This window comes from Mus caroli, unplaced genomic scaffold (assembly GCF_978045245.1).
Source record: "Mus caroli unplaced genomic scaffold, Mus_caroli_1 scaffold_12, whole genome shotgun sequence".
In the NCBI taxonomy this organism is placed as follows: Eukaryota; Metazoa; Chordata; class Mammalia; order Rodentia; family Muridae; genus Mus; species Mus caroli.
In genome coordinates, this window is record NW_028227267.1 from 73,733,302 (window position 1) to 73,755,903 (window position 22,602).

Consider the following 22,602-nt stretch of genomic DNA (forward strand, 5'->3'; position numbering starts at 1 on the left):
TAAGAATCTTTACTGTGTGCAGCGAACTAGCATTTTCTGGAATGCCTCATGTGAAATCTGGCAGCTTCTCTCTCCACCTCCACAAACGGGAGAGAAAGTCTCAAGTGTGTTTTACTAGACAGAACCGTGAATTAATCTGGCAGGTGGCAATTTGGGGGAAAGGTGAGAGGCAGGAAGAACACGTATCTCAGAATTTCTGGGCTAAATCACGTTCACTTGAAGGACCTATATATTTGATTAATTTAGCCTCTGATGCTAAGTTTATAGGCTTACATAGCTGGAAATTTTTTTTAAAAAAAATTTCATATTAATCAGTGTTGCCTACTTGAACTGGACTTCTCAGGAGATAGCTGTAGCAATCTACATACAAACTCGGCAAACTGTTGTGACAGCATACACTATCTTTTCACACAGCCTCCTCAAAATTTAATAGTGTGCTCATTTAAATGTGAATAATAACCAAGGCTTTTCCCAGACTCAGCATCTTTGCAGCCAGGTAAGTACTGTTGCACGCTCTCTCGTGGGCTGTGTTTCCCTCGTCCCACGATGCCGCCCCCTTTATCTGGCAAGAAGACAAAGCAGCAGCAAGCCAGGGCTTTTCATCATGTGTCATTTCATCGCGCTTTGTACTTGTGACGCTCTCTCCCTCCTCTTTTTCTTCTTCTGGGTGTCTGTGTATGAAAGAGAAATGAAATTATGCTAACACGTGTTATCTTTTTCCTGGACAAGCACAGCCACTCTGTGCAGAAATGAACATGAGAAATAAAGGTTGGGGGGGGGGGGCGGTTTGCCAGGGAGGGGAGAAGATCAGGAAACATGATGGGGGAGGGGAGGGGGGAGTAGCAGTGGGGATGGGGAGACGTAACGTGTTGTAAAAATTGACTGTGCCTCAGTCTGGAGACAACCGTGCAAGTGTAACTTTTGCCCTGTGAACCTGGTAAAGAGCCGATCGATAAAAAGACAAAACTCTTCTCGTTGTGATCTTAGATCTCCCACCTCCTTCCACAAGAGAACGACCTCCGGGGTGTAAGACTGTGTTTGTCGGAGGATTACCAGAAAATGCAACGGAAGAAATTATTCAAGAAGTCTTTGAGCAGTGCGGAGATATCACAGCCATCCGAAAGAGCAAGAAGAATTTCTGTCACATTCGCTTTGCCGAGGAATTCATGGTTGACAAAGCCATTTACCTCTCTGGTACCTTGCTTTAGAAAAAGGGGGTTTGCTCTCCATCCTGTCCTGTCTTCTGATGTTACTGTGAGCTCCTTCCCTTTTGCCTTAACACTCAATAAGTCCTGGTAGCGTGGGGGCTGGGGAAGGAGGCATTCACCTTTCAGCTTGGCTGCCACGGGCTCTTTGTTAAGCCTGTGCCTCTCTCCACAGCCAGGTTTGCCTACCATCCAGTCTCAAGGAATTCTACAGAGTTTCTAATTAATGTTCTCAAGTGCGTATTAGATGAAAAGCAATATTTTGAGTACTGAGAACCATTATTATTATTGGATGTAATCCTCTTGGGGGGGAGTAAAGTACTCTCTCAGAATAATTTCAGTTTCTTAAAAGTGCATTTCCAATCTTCACGCCAGGGACGGGGAAGCAGGATCCCCTCGTTGCAGGGAATTTGTTCCCGGTTCTGTCCTCACACACAGCTGCCGGCTCTACCATCATTATCCTTAGGACCAGGCTTTAGGAGAGGTTTACAAATGTGAAAAGGAAGCCTAGTGCTGCCTTCAGCTCTCTGGGTTTCTATCAGGAAAAGTCTGACTAGGTGCACGGAACCTCAGTCAAACCAAAGGACACCGAGGCTAATGTTACCGTGGTGCTTTGGAAGTCTTTAGTTTTAGGTTAGCCTCACTGCCCTTTGCTGCTTCTCCAGCGACATTAGTGCCATCTGCCACCCTGCAGACCGCCTACCTAACTCAGAGCAAAGGTAACCCCGGGTGGGAAAGAATCAAGTAAAACCTGGGCTCCACCCCCAGGTTTTCCCCGACATCTGCAGCCAGTCTCCATTGCCTTTCATTCTGTGTGAACCCCTGACAGGTTGAGGTTATCTCAGTACCTCAGAGACCTTGCCCAAGACAGGGATCCAGAGAATGTTAAATCCCTTACTGTCCTTAAGCTCTCAATGAGGAAACATAAAGTCTGGCCATTCCACAGTGGAAATGAATAAAGATATTTTACAACACGCACAGTGGCACCCACTGCGGGTCCTGGAGAGAGGAGGGCGTGGCTTTCCATCTCCCTAACCCAGATAAATTGTCGTACTACTTCCACCTGTGGGTGGAATAGTCGGTTTACCAGCAGGACTCCTAGGTGAGGTCAATCACGTGTGTGTGTATGAAGCACGCTGTGGGGATCTCCGAGTGTCAGCCTGTTCTTAACAAAACAAACCCGGTCAGGATAAAGGACAGATGGTTCTTTCTGTCAGTGCCTGCCTGGAAATCTGGGTTCTTAGTCACTATAGTCTATCAGACTATTACTCACCCCTAAGACACCAACTTCACCCTGCGTGACTGAAGAATCGAGTAGGCGAATGTCCTTTAAAACACTAACACCAGCCAACTTTAAGACCAAACAGAAAACTTCGAAGACGTTAACAAAGATGAGCAGTGCCAAATATAGACATATGGAGGGAAATAGAGACTAGACAAACTCTGACGTTTCTTGGTAGCTCTTTTGAATCGGGAGGAAACACAGGCTCCACCCACTTCAAGTCTTTCACTGCCTGAGTGCAGAGAAGTCCCCAGCTTTGCTAGGGTGGTCTCTGCAGCTGAGACGGTCTGAAACCCCAGCTGTTGGGGGAAGGGACAGGAAGGAGAGAAGGTTGCCCCCACCACCACCACCACCACCCCTGTAATCTCCAGCAAGCCCAGCTGGAAAGCCTAATTTTAGGAGCACTTTCACATTTGAGGGCCAGGCTAAGTTTAGCCTCAGCCTCATCAGAGTCTTTTAAGGCTGTAATGATGAAGCTCTGATGAAAGAGGACCAGAAAGGTTTTAGAGAGTGGGTTCTCTGGAATATGAGCAGAGAAAGTTGTTCCGACCAACTCAGACAGCTGGCCAGGACACAGCCTGCTGACGTCACTTTCCACAGCCCACCACCGAGTCAGCACTAATTCTGTTCAAGTGTGGGCGACTATTTGCACCCGAGATGGGTATTGTTTTGTTTCCACCATCCTGTTGAAACCTGGAAGAGAGTTCAGTTGGATGAGATCTGTAGCAAGCACATTTGTAACTTTTTAAAAAGTGTGGAGTGCCCTGCTAGGGGAAAAGCCAGCTTCCATGGGGGATTTGTGACTGGGTTTTAACTTAAATCCTAGTGGGTAAGGATTGAAATGGCCCAGGGCAAGGTGCAGGTAGCACAGCACAGCCTGGCTCTCATTTGCAAATCCCTTGCAAAGCAGAGGCGCTTATTTTTGCCCCCTTCCTCTGGCAGCCCCCCTCCCAGATATGCTCCTGCTAAGACCTAAATTGATGTTGTGAAAATCTAAGTACTCCAAACTGAAGAACCCATCACCGTGCTGTGCCTTCAATTCTTCTAAATTTGAAGTTAGGCTGGCTAGCAGCATCCAGTCCTGTGTTGACCCCTCACGACCTCTCCCCCCCCCCCCCTCATCCCCAATCACTGTAAGACAGGTAGTGCTCAGTAAGTCCTTCCTTCCCCCTAAAGGTTCCACCCCTCCCCCCCTTTTCTTTCTGGCCTAACTTGGGGCCCTTGCACAAGCCTCTTGTGGCCTTCAAAGATTGCACAGATAATTTGTGTGGTCGTGCAGGCTGGATGAGATACTGTGGGGCCTCTTGATTGAAGGTAACATATTCTCCCGCATGCCCCAGAGGATAAGTGGGAATAAAACAGCATTGCAAAATTGCCTGGGTAATTGTGGCTTTGGTAGCGGCAGAGAAAAAAACCGGAGCGGCAGTGTTTGCTAGGGGAATGAAGCAATAGGCTCCGAGTAAAGTTCTGAAATTTACTTTCCAGGCCCCTTCAAATATCATGGATGTTCCATATTTACTCATACCCTGCCTCTTTGAAAAAGAATTTTTAAGAGTGCACGTGCAATAGAGTTATAGAACATTGAAAACAAAAAGCAAGACAGACCCCCCCCCCCCGAAGCCAAAGGGAGGAAGGCGTGGCCAGGATTTAGTGCTCCGTTGATGATGCAACAGGAGCACTGTGAGGGTCCCTCTGGGAAAGTAACGGGGGGGGGGGGTAGGTATATTAACCTCCACATCTGTGCTTAATAATTAATTCTTTAAAAGGATACCTGCTTCCCATCCCCCAGAGACAAAAAGGTATCTTCTTTCCTGAGGCACAGTTGCTTCGCTTGTGGGAAATATGTCCCCTGACTGGAGGTGACCTGGCTTTCCACTGCTTCTAGGTTACAGAATGCGATTAGGGTCCAGCACGGATAAAAAGGATTCCGGCCGCCTGCACGTGGATTTTGCTCAGGCCAGGGATGACTTTTATGAGTGGGAATGCAAGCAAAGGATGCGCGCCCGGGAGGAGCGGCATCGACGCAAACTGGAAGAGGACAGGCTTCGGCCTCCCTCACCGCCGGCCATCATGCACTACTCAGAGCACGAAGCTGCCCTGCTGGCTGACAAACTGAAAGGTAAAGGGGGTGGGGGGCGAGCTAGGATCTGCAGACCTCTGGGCTCCATCATCTGGCTAAGGACAGAGCCATTGCTTAGTCAGGCTCTCCTGTATGAAGGGAGGAAGGGCGGGGCTGGGGTGGGGGTGGGCGTCTGCAATGCCAGCAGCCGCCTGTGGTCCCCAGGAAGTGCTTAGTGAGCCAGGGCAGTGGCCTCACCGAGAAGTTGACCTTGTCTAGTGCTCTCTGAGTTCTGTGGGCCATGTAGTTCTACCAGACACTGAAAGCCTTTCCAAGACATCTTATGATGTCTAGGGTTTGTAGAAGAGAAAAGAGAAATGTAGACAGGTCCCCTGTCCTAGAGGTGGAGTCAAAGGAACCTTCTCACACCTACAGATGAGTAACAATAGAAAAAGTAAGTCCTTAATTTCTGCCGGGGGCCTCCCCTGGGTTCGAGAGTGAAGAAAATAAAGGATCCAAAGAAATAATGATCAGACCTGCTGAACTTCAATGATGACCGGGAAGGCAGGTTTTGAAATTAGTGTATGTATGGAGGTGAGGAGATGCACACGTATATGCCTGTGTTGGGGTCTAGGGCTGCTAGAGACCACATGAATGAGCTGAATGATATCTGTCTTATATGACTATCTTATATGACTATTTTTATGACTGGCATTTTATAGGCAGTTGGTAGGTGGTGAACAGCACTCCTGAGGGTGCTGGCTACCAACAGTGCTGTAGTGGGTCACAGTTTCCACAGGCAGGTAACTGAATGACTTTGAGCAAAGGTGATGGCCTCAGTGTGGGAGCAAGGCATCCACCACACGCTTTGGGAACGCCAGCAAGTGTAACCTGAGCAGGGAAAGGGGTCAAGAATATCTTCACAGAGCAGGCAGGATTTGAACTTGCTGGGATAAACAAGAGGTCTTTCTCCCAAATGAGAAAGGTTCACAGAGGCAATCTAACCAGAGCCCAGAGCCCTCAAAACAAAGATGTACCAGAAACAAAGAGGATTTGGTGTGGGCACTGCGTTCCTAAAGCAAGGTGAAACTGAAGAGTGTCTCAACCAGATGGTGAAGCCCCAAGGCTATTGCCTAGTTTGGCTGTGCCCTGTAAACAGTGAAGAGATGGCTTCGTGGATTCCTGATGAAAGGAGAGATGTGATTGGTTCTTGGCAAGAGTGGGAGAATGGGGGTGTAAGAATCTACCTCATGTATTATTGGCAGTGTCTTAATGGATGGGATGGTCTTACTGAAGAAAATCACCAATTTTAGGAAGATCAGAAAAGGCATTCTATGCTTGATCTAAAAGGCAGGTGATAGCCTCCTAGCCATCATCCCTGTCGGCTCTGAGGACTCCTAATTAGCCATGGTTGCCACTGAATTGCCTCTCCAGCCACTGAGTAGAACTACCTGCTGGCTTTCTTAGTGCCTGCCCAGAAGGTCTATAATATAGGCAATAAATATACAGACAGAGGCTACCCCTCCAGTGAGAAAGAATATGCAATGTAAATTCAGCCTAGAAACTATTATGAGAGCCCAAAATGAGAAAGAATAAGATTCATAACCAGGAATGCTCATTGGAATAAATCCTCTCTCTTTTGTGCCAACATCAAGTGAATTTGGTGGCACCACCCTGTGGTCTCTGTGACCTGACTGTTTTCTGTGACCTGACTGTTTTCCAGCCCAGATAGCTCAGTCACTAGAGCATGAGACTCTTAGGATGGGTTTAGTCATGGCTCCACCTTAGTTCTGTACTGCATGGAGGAATTTCATGAAGATCTGGCATCTAATGTTATGTTATTTCTATTAAGCCAACATCAAAAGTGCCAATTCCATGTATAAGGTACATGGCATTTGCCTCTACTTTTGGAGGATAGCAGATTGGGATGTCAATTTGCTGGAGTAATTTGTGAGCCTTGCCATTTCAAAAATGTATATTTATATAGATGAGTATAATTTGCAGAATTCGGAAGCTGTGCCTTTGCCAAGTACTGTGTGATCCCTTGAGGAGAGAACAGATTGGAAATTTTAATAGATGGCTCTTACAGTAGAATGAACTCACTGCAGATACATCTTAGGCAAGAGTCAGGTAATACCAAGCTTGACAATTTCAACCCAAGCACAGAGTTTGGAATATAAACAGCATTTAATTGCTTAGGAAATGGGCTGCCTCCAAGAGGAAATCCACTCTCTGCTCCTTATAACACTGCAAAGCCTGGCAGGAGGAGCCAAGGAAACTTGTCTCCCTGAAGACGATTTCATTGATGTGGGGGGATATAAAATTCAGTCAAGTCGGAAGCTACCGAAACCTGTGTCAGAAGGAATCTGAAAATACCTAATTGGATTTAATTTTTTTTTTAACCCTCCTGTGAGAAACCTTGCCATCCTAGGTGTACTAGATATTTTTCTTCTATTTTACACCATATGTGCTTATTCTTATAATTTTGTTTTGAAGATCATTCACATTCAACAAAATCTGTATCAATCAAACCTTTCTTATGACCTGCAAGGCTTCCCACACAGTTGCACACAGTAGGTATTGGGCACATTAATTCCTCTCTCTCTTCTCCAAGTATCCGAATCCATGGGCCTATTGCATTTCTGGCCACTAGAGCTACCACACATGGCTGGCAGTGAAGGATGTGATTATGTTCAGCCTGCTGCCAATCCAGTAAGAAGTATTTGCTTAAGTGTTTTACAAATACCAGACCCTGGGTACTAGTGCTAGGTACTGGGGGAAGAGAAAACACCATGCCAGATCCTGCCTCGTAGAATCCAGGTAATTTCTTGGGTAATGAAAGAAATGACCAATCAGTCTGCTTTTGCTGCTTAGAACAGTGAACTGTGGTACGCACTAATACTATTAGCAGCAGTGTGCACTGCGGTGAGTGGCAACTACAGGATGTTTTCCCTTCAGAGACAGTCAGTGATGTCGCAAGCATGAGAAAAGGGGGCGTCTCTGGTGAACACATCTCCCCACTGGCCGGCTGCCTGGCCTCCCAAAGCCAGAGGAAACAGTAGAGTTGAAACTGTGCAGTGGCTAAGTCAGAGAGTCGCCAGCCATTGGTTTCATTAATACAAATTCTAAAACAGAGAATCAGGGGGCATCCTGCTGATTAAATAGACATTGTTGTGAGACAATTCAGCTTAATGAAGACTGACTTGGAAGTGACTGCGCAGGGACCTGAAGTTTATGGCAGGGCTCTGGGAGAGGGAGAAGGAGCCCAACAGCACCATAATTACACTTTATTGGAAACAGTGGCACCAGACAGATGAGATAATGAATTCTAGTGTTTCTAACACAGACCGAGCAGCCCTGAAGGGGGCTGGGGGCTGGGCCGCACAAGGAAGAGACTGATTTGACCATGAGGAAGCATTATATTTTCATCCACTGGAGATTTTGTTGGGCGAGAACATTCTAAAAGTTTTTCAACACTTTCTCCCACTTGGAAAGATTCACGCAATGTTTCACTAGGAAGGACTCTCTCTTCGAATCACGTGAACTTGCGACCAAGTTCTCTAACCAATGCCCTTGGGAATCTCCTCATCTGTCACTGAGAACTGAGTCTCCCTGGAATTGTGCTCGTAATTTTCAAAGGACTAGGCTCCCGTTTGCCTAGAGTATGCCTGGCGTCCGTCTGTAGGTGTGGAAGTGTGGCTGGCATCTGGAGATGCGTCTCAATATTTATAGTTCTATGAAAGTAAAAATCAATAATGCTATGGGCCAACTGGACATTCCATTAGCTAACAGCCAGACCTCCTTCTTCAGGCAAGGAAAATATGAAGCACAGGGAGCCTCCTGAGAAGCACTTTTCTAGGGGGGTGTTATTGACCTTTGTGGAAGCAAGAGAGGCCATTTCATTTAGAAACATTTTCCTTGGCCCTGCAGGGGAAATAACCAGTACACTTTTGTATTGCCCCCTTAGTTTGCACATTTTAGGAACACTGAGTAATTGAGGAGAGTGTGTTGGGGCAGAGGGAGAACATTAACCATTTGTGTAGCCTTTATATACTGTTCTGGTTAACTGGCACACAGACAGTTAAGCAGCAAAAAACAAAAAACAAAAAACAAAAAAACAAAACAAACAAACAAAAACAAAAAACAAAAAACAAAAAAAAAACAAAAAACAAAAAAAAAACTTTTGTAGGCCAAATTCTCCTTTGAACCAGTTTTAACATCTTACCACTTCTTCATTAATTAACGAGTTAAATGACATCATTGGAACATGCCCAGTTTATGTTTGCAAGATGGTCCTGAGTTCTCTGCCACAGATTTTTTTTTAGATATTTTCTTTATATACATTTCAAATGCTATCCCGAAAGTTCCCTATACCCTCCCCCCCACCTTGCCCTGCTCCCCTACCCACCCACTCCCAATTCTTGGCCCTGGCATTCCCCTGTATTGGGGCATATAAAGTTTGCAATACCAAGGGGCCTCTCTTCCCAGTGATGGCCGACTAGGCCATCTTCTGCTACATATGCAGCTAGAAATACAAGCTGTGGGGATACTGGTTAGTTCATATTGTTGTTCGACCTATAGGGTTGCAGACCCCTTCAGCTCCTTGGGTGCTTTCTCTAGCTTCTCCATTGGGGGCCCTGTGTTCCATCTTATAGATGACTGTGAGCATACACTTCTGTATTTGCCAGGCACTGGCATAGACTCATATGAGACAGCTATAACAGGGTCCCTTCAGCAAAATCTTTCTGTCTGCCACAGATTCTTAACCCCAGAAATGTACCTTTTTGGAGGCATGGAGGACACTATCATCACACCCAAAACTCCCAACCTGCAGAAGGTCAGGGCACTTGGTAAATTTTTAACCAGACTGGTATGTGGATAATGTATAGCAGGTGTTTACCAAACATGAAGAAGAGGTCTCACAAAGTTGGAAATAACCAGACGTAGAAGAATAGATAATGGGGGGTGGTGGCAAGAGGTCGGGGGAGGCACCAGACTCCTTTTTTCCTTGCCCCTGTGTGATAAGGGAAGATTTATCCCTGGATTTAGGAACAACGGGCAGATCAAAGCCAGGCTGTGGGCTTAGGATAACAAACTCAGGTGGGCTTTGTACCTTTATTTATGTCTGGGTCTATGAAAGAGTAGTACGAGAACTTCCATGATTGAACAGAAAGAAAAAAATTCAAAAGATATTCCACAACACTTTTTTTTCCTCTAAGAAATAATCAATACTGATTTCTAACTATGATGGTAGCTGGAAATTCCTCGTGTAACTTACTTTACGAAGATTTAAATTTCTACTGAACAAAAATCCCTTGCATTGTTACAGAGAAGTATTTGCACTGTTCATGTCCACAATTGATGTTCTCTCTTCAGAGCTGTAAAATAGTCTAGCCAAAGACAAACCAAAGTACACAGCCCAGTGAAGGCGAAAGTGGGGGTTGGGGTGGGCTGCTCCATGCCCAGTATCCCAGGGAGAGGATCTTCATTGATCTCTCTGTCTGTTTCCAGGTCTTAGGTAGCTTTTCTCTTTCCTGTTCCAAGTGACAATTATTCTTTTATTGAAAATGGGGATTTAGAGACAGCCACTTGCAAAGCTCATAAAAACCACATCAAATCCTTTCAAAATTCACTTAAATTTTAGTTACTACTTTCCATTTCAGGTTCCTGCTATCTCTTAACTTAGCTTAGCATCTTAACCATGTTACCCAGCTTCCCAAGATCAGTCCTTGCTGTGTGTCTGGGACTTCCAATTGTGCATAAGGGCTGAAGCACATCACAGATGTGCATGAGGGTTGAAGCACAGTCACGATGGGGGATTCTAAGAAAAGCTGAGTCTTTTTTTTAAAAGCTTGTTTTTAACAAGCTCTCAAGGATGCTTTGGCTTGCAGACTTCGAATAGCAGGGTGTCCTGTTGGCAATTTTAATGTCAACTGCATAACAGGTGTTCACCCAAACATGAAGAAGAGGTCGCACAAAGTCGGAAAATAACCAGATGTAGAATAAGATGGCATAGATTCAGCTGGAGTCACTGAGAGACAAAAGATAGGAATTAGAATTACTTACTTAGCCCTCCAAAGCTAACAAATTGGTATTACCTCCCCCAAATTACACATGCTTTCAAAAGCATTTTATTTATAACCAACTGAGAATCCAGTGAGATATTTGGCTGTCACGAGTACTTTCTGGTTCTCCTAGAGTGTCTGACATCAATTGTAATTTTCTTTTCTCCTCTCCTCTCCTCTTTTCTCTCTCTTTCTCTTCCTTCCTTTCTTTCTTGTTATTTTTTTAAAGGCTCATTTATTTTATGTATGAGTGCTCTATCTGCATATACAACTGCATCCCAGAAGAGAGCATCGGATCCCGTTATATATAGATAGATGGTTGTGGGCCACCATGTGGTTGCTGGGAATTGAACTCAGGACCTGCGAAAGCGCAGCCAGCACTCTTAACCACTGAGCCACCTTTCTAGCCCCACTCTTGACTTTTATCCCCAGTGCTCATGACCCCAGAGGCCTATTTCTCTGTCATGAGAGCATTTACCTCTGGTGGACAATGGCATATGTATAAATCCTCTTGAACACAAAATTAAACGTCCTCCATGTCAACATCCCACCTTCCAGTCATTGAGTTTGTGCCTTGACCAGCATTAGTCACTACACATCTTTGAGAAAGATAAAATATGCACCAGAGGGTGGCAGTGTATTTGCGAAGTAATGGTGAGTGGTAATGGGAAGAAGGCCATCACTGCCCAGGGTGACTGTGCCAGTGGAGTTCATAGGGAATGTTAGAAACACAGCAAGGATGTATACTTGTCACACCCTGGAAGTAGGGAGATCTCCTTTATGAAGATGACATAAGCTGGCCCTTGAAGGAGGAGTAACAGCTGGCCATGGGATGGAGAATCCGAAGGTCCCTGAGACAGAAGCACAGAGGCCCACGCTTACCCGAAGGAAAACGCCAGCGGGGGAAGGGGCCTGGCAGGCACATTTCCAGTAGCCCATGCTGAGGGATTGTGATGTGGTAAGGACCCATCCTGGGAACACTGAGTAATCTGAAATGGGCGGATGGTCCACACTCCTCCACAGCACAGCCATCTCCCCAGTTCTTGCTGTGGAAAGGCACATCTGCACACTCCAGTTTCTAAACTTCACTTTCTGCTCAGAGTCACGCCCAAGCGGGGACGAGGAGAGCATTTGGAAGTTTTCTAAGTGCGTTCTTTGATGTGATTTTATGAGCAGCGTTAATTTCCTTCCACATGAATAGCTTTAATAACGCTGCAATCTAAACCCTGCTTAAATTAGTTTATATTGTTTTCTGCTTTCTCGGTGATCTTTCCACTGAATACCAAATTGAATTTACAGTCGAGAATTGAAAATGACCGTCCTCAGTATGCTCCAGTAGCCATCCAACAGGAGTTACTGAGTTGGTGTTAATAAGTATAAATTAAAGTCACTTCTAATATGGCAACAAATGTTGACTGGCATTTCTAAGTGAGCCTCAACTAACACGTTTTAAATTTAATGTGATTGGTAGCACATCAATCATTATCAGCCTGCCAGGCCCAAAGGGTCCAGAAACCAAGGTAAACTTGGGAGTTTTCAAAACTACACACTTCACTTTCATTGGTTGGATTCTGTGTGCCGATACTCAACAATGGGGAGAATGCCTCTCTGGCTACCTACATTTTCTGTTCTGCTGCTCAGTCCTGGTGATGCTATCTTCTGCCAGAAAACTACCCATAACTGCTCCTTGTCACTAAAACTCAACTCTGAGTCCCAGTCATAGCTGTGAGGAGCCTGAAGGCGCACGCTTTTCAAGCTGAGCAAACATAATGGTTTTGTTGTTGTCGTTGTTTTGTTTTGCTTTCTAACCATTTAAGTGTGTTCTTTCTGGTTGAAGCTCATTAGACCTAGGAACTAGCAACCAGGAGTGAGAGAAGAGGATACCAGGGGAGGAAAACTGAGTTAAATGAGCGTTCTTACTCTTTCTCTTTTTTCCTTTCTGAGCTAAGAAAAAAAAAAAGTTGAAGATGTCCCCCTTTCTTGGTGCTGTGTGGAGACTTAAGTCATAGCAAGGGTTAACAAAAATTAGCTCATGAAGTCAATCATGATTTTTTTTTTTTAAGGGGAAAAAAGATTTCTTAAGTATCTGGTTTATTCCTGCTGTCTGTCCCGAGGTCCATTCTCCTAACATATATTGGCAGGGAGAGAGGGAGAGAGTGTATAGGGAGGCAGAATTTATTCTGACTCTTAAGAGTCACAGTGGGCCTCTCACAAACATAATGCTAAATTATGGGCCTCTCCATGGGCTGAGTGTAATGTTAAGTTGTATGATGGATTTTATCTTAACACAAGCCGCTTCGGTTCATGAAATGAGATAGGAAACTACAGCAGCTGGAGTTCACAGAGGGTTGAACTCAGACTGAAATCCCAGAGTTAACACAATTGTGCCAGTCGGCTCCGGTATTAAGACTGCTCTGTGCTCAAGAAACAAATCTTGCAAGGAAACCAGAGTCTCCCCAATGGGTGTGCCTCTGCCAGTACCGCCTCTGGGTCAATGGTGAGCACAGGTTTGATCAGCGGCCTGCTGGGGATTTGATTCCCTAAGACCAGGAGGAAACAGTGTATGATGGCCTGCCTTAAAACTGCAACAGCAGCTTTGAGTCTGGAGAAGGTAGACTCTACTCCTCCACAGGATCCTAAGCAGAGGGGTCCTGCCCTGAAATGATCCCTGGCTAGAGAGGACTCAGAAAAATAAGGCTAGAGATAACTCAGACAACATGCTGCAGGATTCACAAAGCACTCCGAAAATAGCATACCGATAACCAGGAGGCAATGGTTGATTTAGACCAAAACAAAACACAACAAAACAAAACAAAACACATGCCAAATAAAAGCAAAATTTCCTTCTGAGTCTCTGTCTGTCCACCTGGAGTGTGTATTTGTTTAGAAAGCTAAGCAATACAGGGGGTGTCTCTGAAAGTCCCACCCTATGGAGCAGGCAGTACTGGAGAGAAGTAAGTGGGTAAGTATCTTGTATTAAGGTCTGGTTTCTGCTTGTTTGGAGGATTAAGAGTCTGTCTTCCTTACTTGTTGAACAAAGGTGCTTTTTCCTGTATCACATTGCCCAGAAGTAGAAACAAACAAATGAAAGTTTTCTCCCCTCGATTTTGCTTGGAAAGTACTCAAGGAGCCTTCAGCAATAGCCACATCGATTAGTGCTGTAATAGGTGGCGTACACCTTCCAGTTGTAATTAACTTAATCACCTGCACACCTGCCTTCCACCACCTCCGAGCCACACAACATTCCCCAAACAAGCAAGCCTATTTTGTTCCCTTTGAAATAAACTTTATCATTTATTTACACATTCTCCACTTCCTATTCTCACCTGAGGCTCACACCAAGCTCAAATAGACTTTGCACTAGCCACCCAAAGCAAAGGCTGACCACCTCAGGGAACACACCCCCTTGTGTGGAAAACTAGCTAACACTCCATTTTTCATTGTAATGAAATCTGTTATCTTAAACTAAAAATGAAATTACTTTTGAATTTCAGTAGAACAATAAATGACTTTATTTCTCCTGCCTGCTTTGGGGACAGTATATCCTATTACAAGAAGTTTCAAGATAATTTTTTTCTGTGGTCTACATGTTGATGCTATCTTACCTATCTTGTATAAATACCAAAAATAATTATATCATCATATAGCATTTCTGACAAATACAGTGAAGGCCAAATAGGTCCGTAAGGTTTTGGAGTCGACCTTATAAAGCACAGTCTAGGCTTGGTATGAGAATGTGTTGTCAGAATACAGCTAAGTATCCCAGCACTTGGGAGGCAGAGGCAGGCGGATTTCTGGAGTTTGAGGCCAGCCTGGTCTACAAGTGAGTTCCAGGACAGCCAGGGCTACACAGAGAAACCCTGTCTCAAAAAAGAAAAAAGAAAAAAAAGAAAGAAAGAAAGAAAGAACTCCCAGCACAGCTCCTGGAGAGACACCTGAATAAGTTCTAGGTGGTTGCATGGACCCAGAGGAAGAAGAGAATAGCTAAGCTATGGAATGACAAAGCCTCCTTCAGAGGAAAGCTAATTTGTCAAGTTCTGAGAAAGCAGCGCTAAGCGGGGAGACCTCACATGCTTTGAGATCAGCCTGACGACTTGGCTTTTTCTTGCCGTCACCTTCCGTTCTAGATGACAGCAAGTTCTCGGAGGCCATCACAGTTCTGTTGTCCTGGATCGAGCGCGGGGAGGTGAACCGGCGCTCGGCAAACCAGTTCTACTCCATGGTTCAGTCGGCCAACAGCCACGTGCGCAGGCTCATGAATGAAAAGGCTACCCACGAGCAGGAAATGGAGGAAGCAAAGGAGAATTTTAAAAATGCCTTAACGGGGATCCTCACTCAATGTAAGTAACGCTTTGGGGGGGGCCATCTCTTTTGTCACGGTTTGGCCTTTTCTTTTGTTCCCATTTTATGTTCTCATGTGGGGGTAAGTAGCTCAGAAGTCTCCCATTTTACTCCATATTGAATGGCACACCTCATAACCGACTCATGTTCTGTGGCATGTGGAAGAGCACGGACCTGCCCTGAGAGCTTACTTCTCAAGGTGAGCAACATTTCTGTAGCTTTTCCTCAGAACTCCGTGCCTGGCCCCCAAGACAGGGCAGCCAGGTGCATCTGGGCTCATTGGACCCACCTCAGTTCACACCACACCCCTGCGGGGCAGCCACTGTCCACCTGCAGGCTGCCCACCCAGACCTGTATATCCTACTGGGACTGATGACTGGGAACAGGCCTTGAACGTGTCCCCGGGCTCTGTTTAGGGAGAAGGTACCATTAGCAAACCCCCTCCTCAGGCTCCTTGTGAGGTGAGCTTTGGCCATCTGCGCTGATGACTGAAGAATAGACTTTCTTCATTTGGAAAGCAAATTGCCTTAAACACTTAATGCCTGTGATTTTTCATGTCGAGATCCTGAATTGATGAAGGAGCATAAATGGAGCTTTCTAATAGAACAATAGTCACAGTAATTACCCCTGGGCTCTATTAAAAAAAAAGGGGGCGTCAACTTTTTCTGTGGCACTCCATGTCGGCAGTTAATGTCACAGCAGCACAATGCATCTCAGCTGCTGATGGTCTTGTCGCTTGGTAAAAAGCTGTTGAGTGACATCGCTCCGGGGCCTCTGCTCCATTCCGTTCCAGGTGTGGGGATCCACACATGACAGCAACACATGCAATTTACATATTTTTTCTGAAGATAACTATTATTTGCAGTGATCTAGTGCGTCAAATGCCTGCCGCTCCTTCATCCGCACAAACCTAAGGGGGTGATGTGTCTGTTAGGGTAGGAGGGCAGAGAGGGATGACTGAGCCAGGATCTTCAATATGAAAGCATTTTGCACGACCTTGTTGCCAGCTAGACAGTTTTTGTAGCAGTGCAGAGTTAAGTGCCAAGCAATGAATCCCCAAACGTAAACTGGTAGGTGACCAAATGCCCAGCACAGGAGCACTTGGCCTTGAAACGAAAGGAATGCAGAGAATAGGAGTGCTCCGCCTCACACGGATCGGTACTGTACTAGCAAAGCGCATCAGCACTGAATGATGGCCTTAGACCCAGCTGTGGAGGTCCAGCCACACTAGAGCTAGGACTGCTAGGTGGAGAAGAAGGAAAGTTAATACTGACTCTAGCTTGGAAAGGAGGAAGGACGGCAGTGGATGAGTGGCCAGAGAGAAGAAGGTAAGAGTTGGTTGGCAGAGAAAAAAGCAAGGCTAAACAGTATGGAAAGAACAGTTCCTGGAGGGGTTGGGGGGGGGTGGATATGGTTGGAAGCCACGTGCCCAAACAGTAGAGTTGTTACTGTCCACAACCTCTCTGGTCAGGGGACTCGATGCTAACCACCTCTCCATCTGTATCTGCATGCCCTTTATTGCCTCCTTTTGCAAGGACTCACGCCTTGACAACAGCTGTGAGGCCATGGTGGGCTTCACATGGTTAGAATAGGAGAAAATCATGCTCTCCTTGGCAGTGCTGTTACATAAGGACTAGTGGGGATGAAGCTGGAAGAATAGAACATGACTTCCTGCCCTCGGGCCAGATTAGAAGCAACTAGGTAGACAGGATACAATGTATATCGTCAATGGGCCTCTCAGTGGTAAAGCTCGGGGTGGGCCATGCAGCCCTGATGCCTGAGCTAGGAGGAACACACCCAGGACAGGGGTTTACCTTTGAGGAATGAGTGAGGTTGCAATCAGGGAATCCCCCACCAAGTGGTGATGGCTGTCAGAGATGGCTCTTGAAATGCAGACGTCTGAGCTCAGGCCTTCAGTCTCCCAACCTTTTCCTTTTTCTGGCTTTCCTTTCCCATTCGGATAAATTCTTTGGCTAACATCTTGTAAGCGCTTTTTATACTCTTCCTTCCACCAACAAACCCCATCTCAAGGTCTACTCTTTGGGAACATGGCTTCCAACCACATTTCTTACCTGAAAAGGCATAGCCCCATGTGGCCCAAGTGTCTCGTTTTGATGACCACTGCTCACATCCATGGTACCTAAGGCACTTGGCATTGCAGAATGTGTCAGTTAGATGTAGTGTCCACTTGCGAGTAACACAAATCCCGACCAACGTGGTTGGCTTCACACCCTTCGGAAAAGGGCAGACATTGATGTTGGCAGACGAGTCCAGTGGTCCAAGGTTTCTACGCATGTCTCTCTGGGCCCAACAGGCTACGTGTGGCCAAGCCTAACAACAAGGAAAGTGAGAGATAGAAGCCCCAGCTGGTCACTGATCTCCAGGATAAGCTTGAGTTGCTCACAATATGGAAGAGGAAGGCTTCTCTGAGAAGCGTGGGTGCCTTTCCTTCTCAATTCCCCATTCTCATATCATCTGTCGGACATCTGAGCGCCCCACCCACACCTCTACCTTGAGGTCGCTTCCCATTCTACCTTATCCTTCACCCTTCTCAGCTGCCACAGCTCTCCAGTCCCAGCCTCAGCATCCGTTTCCCCCGGAGACAATGGGCATCCTCACCAGCCTCATCCTTTTTGAGGTCAACAAAGCCCCTTCTAACCTCTGGGCTTTCTTTTATACATTTGGCTCCTCCTGCTTACCTGGCTCTTCCTCTGCTGTGCGTGCTGGAATCATTCTCGCCCTTTAGGTCTCAGTTGTAAGGTCAGCCTCCTGGGAGGTCTCTTAGTCCCCCTTCTTCCGATGGCCTTTCCACCATAGTACCTTTGCGGCACTTATCCAGGTGTGTGACGAGATCTTGGGTTATGAGTGGGATGAGGAGGGACACAAGGGTTGGAAGAGACAGAAGTGTTCTGGATTGAGGAGGGGGAGGGGGAGGGGATTAGTAAGCGATGGGTAAGCTGCAAGTCAGGTGAGAAGAAAAACCTGAAGTAGTTCATTCAGACCCTGCCCATAGCATAGCCACTTGTGTGGTACTCTGATGCCAGCACCAGGGAGGCTGGGGAACGGGTGTAAGGCCAGCCTAGACTGGATAAGTAAGACCCTGTCTCCAAACAGAAAAGAGGAGGATGTAGAGAGAGGGAAATTTTTCATGGGTAACAGGGTTTCAGCCTGCATATATAATGAACCAAATAAATCAAAGAAAGCTCGCCGGCTGCGCTCTCATTGAAAATCACTGTGCCAGGCTGGAGGCTATTAGTAGGGTTGTGTGCAGGCCAGCAAAGACGCTGATGCTGGACTCTTCCCCTTTATAACCTTCCTACCACCTTTAGGTTTGCCACCTACCCATCCTTCTTTGGGAGGCTCTCCTTGGCTCTGTAATTCAGTTCTCAGTAGTATCTCAGTAATGGGCAGTTATCAGCAGACCGTGAAAATCCCAGCTGACGTTGCCAGCTCAGTGCTGGCTGAAAAGCACATGCCCCATCGTAGCACGGGAGGGGTTCAGACGTATCCACGAAAGCCAAACTCTTCGAGGATGACATGAAGACAGAAGTAGCCTCGTGTGCAGCCTGAGGTGGAATTAAGCAGACCAGGTTGCGTGGCTCCATTAACAACATCAATCCCCCATTCTTCTGTGTGTGCTTTTGTGTAATGATGACCACTCCCTGAATGCTAAGGGAACAAAGTCCTCACATCCACTTTGAAAATATTAACAATGGCCTCACTAACCTGGTAGGCAGTGTGCTGACACAATATGCATGGCTTTAGGATCGATCTAACTGAAGTAGGGAGGGGACAAGACACACAGACAGGAGAAAACCAAAAGTGGGTGCCCACGGTTCTCTGATGGAGCCCCAGCCCCGGGAAGCTCAGCATGCTTATTATATAGAGTTGAACGAGGAAGCATGGCCATTGTACACAGCTGAACAAGGTGGTGGGTTTAGCTAATCTCAGTCAAAATGGGTCGTAGAGAGCAGTCTTCAGCCTGTAAACATGGAGGAGGAGGAGCTACAGGGGACATTTTCTGCACACTCATCATTCTCACATGGACCAAAAAGGCTTTGCCATTCCTATAGGATCATGTAGCCCTTAGTAAAGCCTTGCCCGTGTCAAGGACACACTCACTCGGGGCTTCACTAGCTCCTTGCCCACTGAGAATGAGTCTGTCACATCTCCTGACCTGAGCTTGTCCTCTTCCTTATGGCGTTTTTGTTGGTATATGTAGTTTCCCAGGCTTGGTCCAGTTATGTTGAACCTGGTTCTGGAATTAATACCATACGTCTGCTTCGAACACAGTAACTACTGATTAGCACATTTATTAAAATTTCCAAATTCAGAACCAGTCAAACCCCATTCTTCCACACTTGATCTTAGCCAAAAGGCCCAGAAGCAATAACCCCATTCTTCTATATTAATATTCCTGGCAAAGTCTACATGAATTGCACTTAGCTTTCTCGCATAAAATGAGGTTGGGGTTGGGTAGTATTGATATCCAGGAGCTAATAACTCAGCTTACTTTCTCCTACCTGGTCTCCTCATTAGGCAGTAGTACTGTCTTAGTTAGGGTTTTACTGCTGTGAACAGACACCATGACCAATGCAAGTCTTATAAAGGACAATTTTTAATTGGGGCTGGCTTACAGGTTCAGAGGTTCAGTCCATTTTCATCAAAGCAGCATCCAGGCAGGCGTGGTGTAGGAGGAGCTTAGGTTTCTACATCTTCATCTGAATACTGACTTCCAGGAAGATAGGCTGAGGATCTTAAAGCCCACACCCACAGTACCTGCCACACTTCCTCCAAAACGGCCACACCTACTGGAAGCATTTAAAGAGCTGGTTCTGTTGCCAGCTAGAAGAAAGAAATCAGGAATGCTCTTGACTTCTCGTACACTTCCAACACCACCAGTTACCTTCTAGCTCTGCCGGTGTGCTCTTTGGCCAACATTCACTCATGTTCTGGAAACATCTTCCTAATGAGTCCAGTAGGCTCTGTTTCCATCCTAGCTTTGCCATAAAGTATCAAGGAGCTATATTCAGTAATAGAAAAGGGCCTATTGATATTAAATGCAGAAAGATGCATAAATATACTAAGGATGAATGAAAATGTAAAACTGTAATGTTAGAGTGAAGGCTAAGGCTCTTGCTTCTAATCGTCCTTCACCCTCTCGTACCCTTGTCCATCGGAATAGTTTGCTTTTGTTGTTGTTTCTAGCACCAATGTCTGATTTGTTTGTTTGCTTGCTTGTTTGTTTTAATAAGAATGGAAAATGCTCAGGGGAGGATACCATTAAAACTGCAAGCTTGAGTTTACAGGGAGGGATTCATTGGGTCAGTTGTAGCATAGCAAACAGAAGCGTGGCTATCTGAAATGCATACTTCTGGCATGCTCTCCTCCTACTCCCACCCACCCACTGATCCACTGTTTCCTGGCCTGAAAGGCTTCTCCTCCAACCAGATTCAAACCTCATTGCCAATCAGGCTTCCTCCCTAAAGCCTGTCCAGTCTGTCTGCACCCATCTTAGTATGAATACTAAGTATGGATACAATACTTAGTATGAATACAACCCCTAGTTGTTCAGTGTGCATCAAGTTGATTTATGTTCTTCCAGAACGATTTTATGTCAGAGACACCAGCCATGTGCACTGCTCATTTTACATAGCTCACCACAGCACTCCTGAGCTTGGCAGTGTTTGTAAAAGCACACCCAAGTCCTGACTAGAAATATCCGTCACTTAGCAGGCATGAAGGGAAGCAAAACTTGAGTTGGAAATTGGATAGGAAAGCAGTAGGTTCAGAGAACATTCTAAAGCTTATCTAGTTTGGAGGTGGGTTTGCATGCGTGCGTGTGCACGTGTGCGTGTGCGTGTGCGTGTGTGTGTGTGTGTGTGTGTGTGTGTAGTACTGTGCTCTCAACTGACTCAGCACTCATATGGATTCTGTTTAAACTAGAACACACAAAATACACGTATGTTATGAGGTAGTAGGATTACCTTATTTTTACTACTCTGATTGTATCATAGAGACTGTAACAGTTGCAACCATCATGCAGCCTGGCTTGGTCCATTTATATGAGACGAAGTGGCACTAGTCTCATCTTCAATCTTCAAAACAGCAAATGATGCAGATGCTTTTGACTGGGTTTGAAGAGATTCCGGCTCTAATCTCGGCTCAAGCGGTAATTAGCCATATCCCCTCAGGAAAGTCTTCTAAGCCCTTGAATCTCTGTGTCCTCCTTTCTGTGATGAGAAGGTTTGCCCAGATAATCCCCCAAGGTACCATATTAGCCCCACAGCCCTTGCCTGCTGTACGGACAACTTAGATCCATGAGTGTTTCAGGCTACCTAAAGGCAATCGGGTGGGCAGGACCCACATGATGTCCAGTTTGCCTCAGGTGATGAGAGGACAGAGGAGCAGCTAGCCATCCCTGCATGTATGCCAGTGCCTCACTGTGGTGGCTGCCTCTCAAGCCGCTGTGAGTATCAGGAGCCACATCTCCACCAAGAGAACATGTGCCGAGAGCCCTGCAGGTGCCAAAGCTGGTCACAGTTATTGTCAGAGGCGGCTCTGCAATGCTCTGACATCCCCCCCTGTCATGCTGTCATCTGTCTTCATGGCTGAAATCGTAAAAGCCTCTGCTGTTGGAATGAATGATTAAAATCATCCCACAAATATTTACTAGAGCCCTGCTAAGTACCAGGTCATATGCTAAGTGCTGGATGAAAGACGAGGGTTTCTGACCTCCACGCACCCACACCTCACAGGCAGACTGCTGTCCTCCACATTTCTTCTGCCTAAAAGGCTTTCTCTGAAATCATTTACTTCCCAGGAACATCTCAGCTAAATGTTTTTTATTTCCACCAAGGGAAATTTGGTTCCTGTATCCCCTGCTGTCGGAAAAGAATTTTATGAAGTGTTAAAATGTTTTCCCATGCCTGTAGAAGTCATTGCCATAGCTCATCCAAGGGAAGGGGGTTAAAAAAAAATATCTCCATGATGCTTTTTAGCAACTTGAACCTGACAGCTTTTCTTTTTCTCCTCAATATTATGTTGATAGTTCTTACTTACGAGAACATTAAATGCTTTAAATATTAGTTCTGAGAGAGAGGGAGAAAGGAAAGGGAAGGAAAGGAAAGGAAAGGAAAGGAACAAGATAACACATTCTTTGTTCTCAGACAATAAATATCCAAAGAAAATAATGGTCTATGAAGGCTCCAATGAAGAGTGAGCACCGAATATTCTACTTGTCACAGTACAAAAACTGTCAGAGGACACTAAAAGCTCGCCACGACTGAACGGACCCTTTTTAGTATCCTTCCTTTCAATTCTTACCAAAAATACAATTCTAAGTTTACAAAGAACATTTTAATCACACCAAAATACGTGAGAGGCAAGTTAAGCCTTACCCTCTGGAACAAACAAGAACTGTGGAAGATTCCGTTGTGCACCATGATCATGAATGAATTACCTCAGAAAAGACACAGCTTTATCTGGTGCTAAGACCCTCAGGTACCTTGTATGGCTGCCAGTCCTGGGGACTAAACAAAAGACTTCTATGAAATGCAGGAAGGGAGGGACAGGGAGTGAAGGTCTGTTGGTAGGACAGAATCCACTCAAAAGATTGTTCACAAAACTTAATTTAAAAGGAAACTGTTC

At 45.7% G+C, this 22,602-nt stretch overlaps 1 protein-coding gene across 13 annotated transcripts in view; it reads left to right on the forward strand.

The window, feature by feature from the left end:
• Positions 1-22,602, forward strand: part of Enox1 (ecto-NOX disulfide-thiol exchanger 1) — a 584,295-nt gene that overhangs the window by 437,079 nt on the left and 124,614 nt on the right. For all 13 annotated transcript variants that reach the window (XM_085828788.1, XM_029469169.2, XM_029469174.2 and 10 more), the window contains 3 exons: positions 988-1,194; positions 4,373-4,606; positions 14,739-14,951. In XM_085828788.1, coding sequence (XP_085684914.1) covers positions 988-1,194; positions 4,373-4,606; positions 14,739-14,951 — 654 coding nt within the window. The remainder of the gene's footprint in view (positions 1-987; positions 1,195-4,372; positions 4,607-14,738; positions 14,952-22,602) is intronic.